A 9,970-nucleotide genomic window follows, 5' to 3' on the forward strand; every position below is an offset into this window, starting at 1 on the left:
CTTTACGAACTAGAACACCATAATAATAGAAATAGTTTCGATAAAACAACACCAAATAATTTAGTACGTACTAACAAAGCATGATCATATCCACGCGTATTATACTGAGTATTACGTAAGCAGTCGAAATGTCAACCAGTTTTATGGTTTATGATTTCACTTTCATTTCATTTCTAAAATCTAAATGATTGGTTCCACATAGACGAGCCTCGTTGATGACTTTTGGTAGTATTGCCCTCAAATTAGTGGTTGTTCACTCTATACGAGGCACATAGCTGTCACAGGCCGCTGCGTGGGGCGCCTACTCAACATTCATGTCATGCCATGTCCAGCGTCAAGTATTGTTTTCCACAAAAAAACTTCCTAATCAGATAATTGCAAACAATTACATTTTGGAATTTAGATCTATTGTCACAATGTCCCTCGACCTTTCAATTATGTGTAGGTACCTAAACTACGTTTTATCTAAAATTAACACGTTTTGTAGTAATTGTGAAATCAGTATTTAGAATAAATCTGTGAAAGAACTTCAGAAAACGTTTGTGATGTTCTTTATAGAACTACTTTACCAAAATGTAACTGGCTGGAAGAAACTCCGAAGACATTTTTTTGTCAAATTCAAATCTTCTTTACATAAACTGTCATTTTTGTTGTAAACCTCCTCTATCATGGCCTAATATTTTTTCATAAAAATTCAATATTGTACCCAAATCTTTGTTTTTGTTGTGACCAGGACAATTAATTTGCTTTTAAAGGAAAAAACATGAGATATTTGACGATATCGTCACCAAATTACTATAATATGTGTATGCAATCATGAAACTGCTCCGGGACGATGTATCAAGACCACATCACTACCAGCAAATCCGAAACTTTCCACGTGAAGACTACTCCGATACTGACGAGCAGTGTATCGGAACACAATGTGTACCTGACGTACGTTTGCCTCCTGAACCAGGCGAGACTCTCATCTAGCATGTCCGCGGATCAATATGCAGCGTATTCCTTCCAACACGCTGCTGGAACTGATCAGGTAAATTTTACTAAGGCTACGTGACGTAATTTAAGCGCTAGCTAGCTAAACGAAAACATGTATAAAGTAAATCGATTGAAGATAAATATGTTAAAGTCCAACAATTTGTATTCCAATTCGTTGCTTCATTCAAGGTTGACGAAGAAACAGAACCAATACAAGTAGAGCGATCAAAAGCTGTCCACGAACTTAGAGAAACCCACAGGAACAAAGATAAAACCGTCCCGGGAAAGGTAACTTAATGACTGAAATTACAAGATATAAAAGTATAGTAACTATTTAAGGTACTTAATACAAAAAAATAATGATTAAAAACTACAGACTACATCGCACACTACATCCAGTGAGGACAGCGAAAATGATGACCGTGATAACTACGTGAATTACGATCCAAAAATTCTCAAACTCACCAAAATGAAATGGCTCAGTGAAGATCGTGACGGATCGCCAGATTCTAGGTTGGTAGATCATCATATCATACATTAACTTAGCATTAAAGTTGTTTTACACAGGAATGATGTCGTTCCAGAAACACAAACGCATTAACAGGTGCAAAAGTAAAAAAACATAGAAGAGACACTAACTTAGACTCAAACCAACAATGAAGACAAATCAAAGGTAACTTTAGATTAGGGTTCATCAAGTGCAACATAAGCACATGTAATGAAATGTCACCCTATTATCGTTAACATTTAAGCCTTTTTTTGTATCGTTACTTACTGAATTCTTTTAGTGGTGGTATCTGAAGGTGTATCTAGACTAATAGGTACGTTTACGATCGTAGAGCTCTTAAATCCTGTAGGAATCATTGAAATCAAGTGAAGAAGACATGAGAGATATCCTAATACATATATTTAATCACAAAAGTCAATTAATAAAACTCAACTCTAAAGGCTAGATAGCATTTACCAACAAACTGTTTGCAGTTCGCCATCTCTCAGTCCAGCGAGGTCAACGACAAGCTCAAACCTTAGCCAAGATTCTGGTGACGACGTGGCCAGCCACCCGAGCCTGGACGATAAGTATTTGTCCACCATCCTTCGCTTGGATAAAGAACACAATCTATTTGGGCTGTCGAGTATAGCCATCATTGGAGCGAAGCAATCGAAGAAGACAAACCGTAAGGACGATGAGAAGCCAGTGTTCCACCAAACTGCGATAGTACAACTCTGCGCCAAAGGATGTGGAACATGCTGTTCAAATGGATGCTGCAAATATAAGGTACTTTTGGTAGAGGGTTCCCACACAGTAATTTTACTTTATTAGCATTTTTCCACATGAGCGAAATGAATACGCTGATGTAGTAGGTAGATGATTCTTATACTAATGTAACAGGATAAAAGAACCTCTTCAGTCAAATGAAAAGGCAGCTCATTTGAGTAAAGTTAAAATACATGTTTGTATCTCTCTGTTTCAGACTAACACTGATTATCCATCTTCTTTAAGGGTACGATTCCATTTAATTAAATACATTTATGTCATCCCATGTGCTTGTGTTGTCAAATGTAAATGGTGTTTTATTTTTTAGTGTGGCGGATGCAGAAGCTGCATGTTATGTTTGCAACCGAGTTGCCTTAGTTGCCCGGTCAGCAGGCCGATGCCGTGTAAAAAAGTAATGTCAATTATCTTTACTTTACTACCTACTATAGGCATATTCAGTGTGTGACGTCTGCCGCCCGTACGATTGAAGTCTAAAGTAAGACCGCGACGGGACGATGTAAACTTAGCTCAGCCGCTGGTGGGGAATAGAGAGTTGCCGTTCTATACCAAATATTATTCCTTATTCTGTGCTATAGAGAAACTATAGTACCTCCATAAGTCTACCGAAGAAATTTGCAACTTCTCGACCAACTTTTTCTGCGCTAAATTTACCCAAAGTAGTAGCTACACGAGAATTTATTCCGAATATGGATGTTATAACTAGTCGTATTTTAAAGACCAGACACAATAATTAAAACTGTTACAGGATCCATGCCAAGTTCCGTTCACAAAACCTTCATGTCCAAAACCTCCATGTTGCTATCCAAAACCTCCTAGCTATCCAAAATCTATGCAACCACCATGTATCTCCGTGAAACCGTCATGCCTCGGCACGAAATCGCCATGTGTAAGTGCGTTAATCCAATACAATTTTATCATTTGCTTTTTTCGTCACATTCACAAAAAACAGTGAAACAAGCACGCTGACTCAGGAAGAATAATTTAGTATTAATCATATTTTAGTTACCTTACTGATACATGTAATGATAATTACCTCTCAATCACAAAGAGTTCCTTTCACTAAATGTCACACATATTGTGTTAGTGCGACAGGGTTATTGGGTATCATGATATTGCTCATGATGACTATTATGATCATGGCACAATACGGCCCATAAATTTGGACCAATAAGGACTGCAACACAGAGAGTACTGTCTTCTGACTACTGGTGACTCCATGATAATACGTATATACATATACGAAAATAAGGTAGTGTCTCTTGCAGGTTTGAATCACCTGATTCTGTAAATGCTTCGGAAGGCATGTTAAGCCGTGTGTGTCAGTCACTTATAGACCAGTTTCTCATCAATGATACCCTTCAGTTTCATTCAGATATCGCTTAGAAGAAATTACTTATATAATTACAAAGGGATTACCTAACATATTTTTATCCTTTTCAGTGCCTTACATGTCCTAAAGGCAAATGCACATCTATTGAACATCGAATTGAAAATACTTCTTAATTACTAACATCAATTTTCAGCAGTCGATAATATGTCCACCTTCTAAGTGCGCAAACGAATGTTGTTTCGGAATGACGGTATGTTTATTATGTTTGCTCATAGTTATAAATCTAACATAGGTGTAAAGATGGACTCTGGTACTTTATAGGTGACATGGGTAACATAGCAAAAAACTCTAAGAATTAGCATTTGAATTACCGTGTACCTTTAGTAGGCGAGTTTTCATTAAAAAAAAATACTATGACACAATGCAAGTTTTTATTGACATTTTCCAGATAAGACTGAACAGAAAACCGAGATACGAACCTGAGCCCGTAAGTTAAAGAATACTTGCATCGCTGAAGTTTACGTTCTTTTTATAAATATTTCACTTAATTCAGATTGTTCATTTCAGATTGAATTAACTCCTCGAAATAGCTGTGTTCTGCAAAAAGTAAGTAAAACATCTGCGTCGTAGCATAATTTGTCTTATTCACTTTTTTATCTTTTATTCCTAAGGTTGGTTGTATACGAAATGATACGCGCACCATCCTGTCCTCTATTCGGGCACCTTACAGCGTCCGTGTAGGGATGTCCTAGATGCTGTTTAGGTGATTCCAGGTCACCTCAACTGGTGAGGAAACCCGTCGCGGGTTTGCTGAAACCGTTTTGACCACTCCATTGTTCTCAGCCAATAGCAGCCAGACCATGCACCCACTGTCCGCGATGCCTGCCCCCGAGCTCGTGCTTCCCATACTTGATGCCTTGCTACTGGCCATCACGCCCCAGCGCCCCATGCCTCGACCCTGCTACCTGCTTCCACAATCCACCATGTATGCCTCCGAGGAGACCACGACCCTGCGCGGGCATGAAAGAAACTTGTGCTAAGGTAGATTCTGTTAATTTACACAACAAAGAACTTCGATCAAAACCCTCAGTTCGTATGTTCCAAAACCGCTATTTTTTAGCCATCTTATATAAGAGCAGCACTTTCCTGTCAACAAGGTGCTGCTCCTGTATAAGGCCTGGTATGGGCTTAGTTTCAAAATTTAAAAATATAAAATAACTTTTCAAGGAGGGTATGAATGTGGATGGATACCGAGAGGCGACCCAAGAAAGTGTGGATATATTGTATAAAGGACATGCGTGGGTACTGAAATAATGATTAACCGATGAATAAAGAAGACGACATGAGCCGACCCCACCCAAAATGGGATAATGGGGAAGTAGAAATATGACTCGTTAATATTATTAATTTTTTTCCAGGCCCCGGGTCCATGCATGAACGCTGCGAAGGCGGTGGGATGTATCAACACATCGTGTTTAGGGGTAAGGATAATATATAATAATAAATCATCATCACTAATTTAAAAGCCACGCTCTTGTCGGTGTAGCATTACAATGCTAATTTTTAGGGAAAAATAGGCCAATGGTTTCCCTCTTGTCATGGTTTTCTTCTTGTTTCTATCATCATCATCATCAATTTAAGAGCCACGCTCTTGTCGGAGTAGCATTTTCCATTCCAGTCTATCAAAGGCCAATCCCAGAAACCCAAGGACAAAGGGGCTTGTTTCTATAATAAACCATTAATAAATATATTCTTGTTACATACATGTAATTTTTTCCACGGACCGTAGCTTTATTTAAGATTGAATCATTTTTAAGCTATTGAGTAACCAAAACAATTTCGGTAGCGACAACCGAAAATTTCCCAAGACGAATCAACAACCTACTAGCTGGTGACAGCAACAGCAAAATTGACGATCTTTTTATTCCAACCACAATAAAGGTACCTATTCTTGTTATTGCAGAAACTTGAAGATTTTGCGAAAGCTGTTGAAGCGAGATATGGCACTCCTAAACAGAAGCCGGCTTCACCTCCAGGTTCACCCAAGGCAACGAAACCGAATACGAAAACGAAAACGTAACCAATGGTACTGCCTGTAGACAAGTGCGATCCTAAGAGCTGCAAGTGCTCTGGGCCCAGTACCGGGGAATTTATTATAAAAGTACGTACAATAATGATGGGTACTGTAATACCGGGTTATGATGGATCAAAAATGTGGAGTCTTATTCACGTTTCTATCTTTTATCTCTAAACCCACATCTTTTTTTAGTACATGTTTAGTGTCCCATTTTTTATTATTAAATATTCATTAAGTACAAAAAGGGGAAAGGTTTATCGAATACCACACTGTGCCAGGCGCACGGCGCCATCGTCACGGCTATCAGACATTTCTTTCAAAACTTCTGCTACTTGTGTCAGTTGCGTTACATTTGGTTCTTATTTTCAGGCATCATCAGAAGGCGATAAAACCAAGAAAAAGGAGGTATTTATTTATCATTGTTACTTTATATTAATGGGTATCTCGTCACACGATGCAAGTACCTCCTGACTACAAGTTTGGAATATGTCATGCACGAGCTTCATTGATGTTATGATAAAATTTGGGCTTACGCCTTTAGTAATAATATAATTATTATTTGACAGAAAAATGCCAACGTCCAATGCGAATGTGCTACGCCTGACTGTGCAAACTGTTTCGTTTTGCGACCGAGGGAAATGAGGGTAAGACGATTAATTAAGAAGTTTATAAAATACTAGATGACCCGGTGAACTTAGTATCCCCCTTTTTATATATTTTCTCAACGTTTAAACCTTAAACCTATATGAAGTTGATTTTGATTTTAAATAGGTACTGCTGAATCGTGCAGACACCTACATAATTTTAATATAGTTTGAAAGTAATATAGTCTAAAACTAGGTTTATCTCTGTCTTGCATTCGTCGTAAGTGAAGGACGGCACTATTTTCAGAGCTGCCAGAATCAATTATAACCCAAATGATTTAATGTTATGTTACAGAAGCCAGATAAACCAGATAAGTGTACCCCTCAACTGGACGACAAATGTATATTACCTGGTTATAAAAAGAACGACACTATGCCACCTAAATGATCTTCCTACGAAACATTCTTCGATTGATTAAGGTATTTATTTTATCTTATTCCGGCTATGTAGGGTTAGTAGCTATTCATCAGAATCTACGACGTCATTTATAAAGAAATATTTTGCCACATTTGATTATGACTTATTGCGTAAATAACATTGAATAATTCTACATTGCAGCGGAGTTTCTCTGAGTTGTACTTATCAGACAAACCCAGCTAAGCAAGTGGACAGCGCGCGCTTTCTTCACTAGCAAATATTCATAAATAATAAACTATATTTTACAAGACTGTGTTTTTATTATTTCATTTCTTCGTTATTCAGAAACACAATTGGCTCGACCAATATCAGACGGCGATAAGGCTCCTATCACGATGGTCTAACAGAAAGCTCTGTGCGCCAATTGGAAATATAGCGAGCTTAGGAATGTGTCACTCAGAAGTTAGAATTAGAATATTCTAAGACCCGGCAAGTCCCAAATGTTAAATTGTTTTAAAATTTCCCATTAGTCCTACAGTGGGACTAATCAGTAAGACTACTGAGAATATAGGGTTTGCATTATTTAATGCATTGCCTATGCATTAAAAAAACATTTGGCATCGAAGAGATTTTTTATTCTGCAAAATGAGTCTACGAATCTCTGGACACAACAAGCCTTTCCACGCAGGGAGCATGTGGAGGGAATTGGTGGGCAAATTGGTCGATGACACAGTATGGCGGCGTGCCCTGGGCAATGTGGCAGTAGTCGCTGCAGTACATGAACGGCGCAATGTTTGTCTGGAACGGATTCGGCGGGAATGGAGCCAGATCGAACACCTCTTCAGTTCCCCAAGATGCAAGCGGAGACATTGTGAACGGAATCTTGTACTTCCTCTTCATTTCTGATTCAAATACTCTGTGGATGCAATTAATACATAACATAAACAGACTTGGAAAGCAGATGATTGTTACTTGTTTTATGAAACTTAATCTTACCCCTTGATATTAAGGACTGGGTTGCGGGCAGCGGCAACTTCTTTATATTCTTTTTTCACGTGGATCCTATCATACACACTTCTGTACGGTTTCGACGTTAATGGCTGCCATATTTCCTTATGCCGAGGTCCAAAGCCTTTAACCTGTTAATTTGGTAAATAATTTCGTGAATGTCGATTAATACCAATCGCCAAAATAAGAGACGATGCGGATATCTAGAATTGGGTATACTTACACTATTGTATTGTATCGACTGATACAATACATTATGAGCAGTTGGAAAGTACGGATTGAATTATCCACTTCTTTTAAGAGTGCAAAGCTTTAAATTCAAAGCATCTGATGACTCTGATCGTTGCTATGAGAAAACCATGCAGCTAATTCAAACAGAAAATTATCACTTACCTTAGGAGTGTTGAATTCTGAGTAGAAGGTGATATGATCCTTGGCTCCGATCCCGTATTGGTCGTCAGGCGTAAACTGCCGATGGTTGGCTCTGTACGACGTGACATACGGGTCCATCAACCTGCGGAACCCTGTCGCATGCTCAGGAATGGTTGGCGCTTCGTTCCTTCCTGCCGCCACTACCTATAAGGAATCAAAACAAAATAATTGATTAAAGTTGGCAAACAGAGACTTTATCACTATTGATAGACCATAGAACTATCTTTGTTCGTGAACATTGTTCTGATTATCCTAGGCAACAGTCTCTACTGCCCTTTGAGAAACTAGTTGGTTCTTATGTATATAATATCTATATATATGTGTATGTGTATGTGTAGTAGATACATTTATCCCATATTTCCTGAAAACTAGAGAACTAACAAATATCTTTGCAGATAATTAAATGAGAAAGTGGAAAACATCTGGTTAATTCAAGCACTAACAAACAATGCAACCATTTCGAAAACAATTTGCGACATTAGCTTACATCAAATATATATGCGGGATCAGGTGCCTTCACAGTGATTTCAGGTGGTGCCAACGGAGATCTGGCTAATCCTCGGTAATTGTCTTTCATCTCGGATAGCAGAGCCGGCTGGGTTATTATTTGCTTTTGAAGCTGAAATTCAACAAGTGAGTGTTTTAGAGTTGGTGTGTCGTCTTTAATTTTTGGTGCATTTTTGTTTGTAAGTAAAAGTGCCTCAATCGCATTTTACTTACAAACAAAAATTATATCTGATACTTAGTAATGTTTGACAAAATAAGTAATGTACCTATTTAATTGTTGGTCCCGGCTCACCCATATTGTGTCTAAGCCAATAAATCGGTGGCATTCCGGTGGCTTAAAAACGCTAGCTCATACACCTTATCCTACCCACAGTGGTGAAATATGCTCCATATCCCCTCCGGTTGATTGCGGGCAGCTTCTGGCCAGTAGTGGAACGTTTATGAGGTGTTTTATCTTTTCGTATTTACTCACCCGTTTCTCGACACCAGTCATAAATATGACTCTCTTACAGTTAGCAGCGCAGTCAGACCGCTCCATCGCCTTGTTGGGGTTCGGCTTTATGTTGTACTCGCCAGATGTGGTGCGGTATGTCTCCTTCACTACCACCATGTCACGGCCTGTGACGCGACCCGGGAGAGGGTCATCGATTTTCTGAAATCAATACGTTTTAAAGTCTATAACTCTCAAAAAAACTGTTAGCAATTTTTTTGTTCAGATTGAATCCGAGTGAAAAGTGGAAATACTGGTCTAAATAAAGCACGAGAGTGGGGCACTTAAGTATTTTCCATGGCAATTTTGGTACCTCGCTCTTGGGTAGACCGTAAAAATATTTCGAAGAAGAAAATCGCTTTAAAGTTCTACAGACTGACTGAACAAGCTCATAATATTGATTTCAATATGATGATACTCATAGACAGTTATTGTAATCGAACTTACCACATCCAAGCTATGCGGGACGGGTGGTATAAGACGATGAGCGACATTGGTGCCAGTTCTGGTCTCATTAAAGGACAGCCTCAAAGGAATGTTGTACTCCACATTTCCCCAAGAGTTCACATTCTGAATCAGCAAGTTATTAAGACGCAGTGGCTCTCTCGGTATTTGCACTAGGGGTATCTCTTCTTCTCCCGATTCGTCAGCCATTTTGTATACGATAAAAGTATACGAAAATGATCTTATAAATTAAAATATTCTAAACATTATTTATGTAGAGTAAATTCGTAATAAATATATTCGTAAAATATAATTTTGTTAAAATAGCCTTAACTGTTTGACATTATAGAGACATGACGTTATCATCATAATATTATCTTTGGTACACAATATCAAGGAGATTCCTAAACGAACATTATTATATTT

General features: G+C 38.3%; 2 protein-coding genes across 2 annotated transcripts; one reads left to right on the plus strand and one right to left on the minus strand.

Moving 5' to 3' along the window:
• Positions 1-835: 835 nt before the first annotated feature.
• LOC126373463 (uncharacterized) lies at positions 836-5,664 on the plus strand. The gene is made up of 11 exons (XM_050019622.1): positions 836-1,033; positions 1,168-1,266; positions 1,355-1,491; positions 1,960-2,254; positions 3,000-3,140; positions 3,778-3,834; positions 4,033-4,071; positions 4,152-4,190; positions 4,428-4,625; positions 5,003-5,065; positions 5,548-5,664. Exons 1-11 carry the CDS (start codon positions 836-838, stop codon positions 5,662-5,664), a joined length of 1,383 nt encoding a protein of 460 aa, XP_049875579.1.
• A 1,650-nt stretch (positions 5,665-7,314) lies between these two features.
• Positions 7,315-9,754, minus strand: LOC126373464 (uncharacterized). The gene is made up of 6 exons (XM_050019623.1): positions 9,548-9,754; positions 9,083-9,262; positions 8,591-8,722; positions 8,065-8,247; positions 7,660-7,802; positions 7,315-7,579 (listed from the first exon to the last, which is right to left on the minus strand). Exons 1-6 carry the CDS (start codon positions 9,752-9,754, stop codon positions 7,315-7,317), a joined length of 1,110 nt encoding a protein of 369 aa, XP_049875580.1.
• Positions 9,755-9,970: the final 216 nt, after the last annotated feature.

The sequence above is a fragment of the Pectinophora gossypiella genome, chromosome 15 (assembly GCF_024362695.1).
Source record: "Pectinophora gossypiella chromosome 15, ilPecGoss1.1, whole genome shotgun sequence".
In the NCBI taxonomy this organism is placed as follows: Eukaryota; Metazoa; Arthropoda; class Insecta; order Lepidoptera; family Gelechiidae; genus Pectinophora; species Pectinophora gossypiella.

Bases quoted from the DNA above. Each gene is read 5' to 3' on its own strand.
- LOC126373463 (XM_050019622.1), top strand. From the start codon at position 836: ATGTATCAAGACCACATCACTACCAGCAAATCCGAAACTTTCCACGTG. The intron at 4,072-4,151 runs GTAAGTTAAAGA...TGTTCATTTCAG, and splicing joins CGAGATACGAACCTGAGCCC to ATTGAATTAACTCCTCGAAA. The intron at 4,191-4,427 runs GTAAGTAAAACA...CATTGTTCTCAG, and splicing joins ATAGCTGTGTTCTGCAAAAA to CCAATAGCAGCCAGACCATG.
- LOC126373464 (XM_050019623.1), bottom strand. From the start codon at position 9,754: ATGGCTGACGAATCGGGAGAAGAAGAGATACCCCTAGTGCAAATACCG. The intron at 9,263-9,547 runs GTAAGTTCGATT...TATTGATTTCAG, and splicing joins TCCCGCATAGCTTGGATGTG to AAAATCGATGACCCTCTCCC. The intron at 8,248-8,590 runs GTAAGCTAATGT...GATTCCTTATAG, and splicing joins ATCCCGCATATATATTTGAT to GTAGTGGCGGCAGGAAGGAA.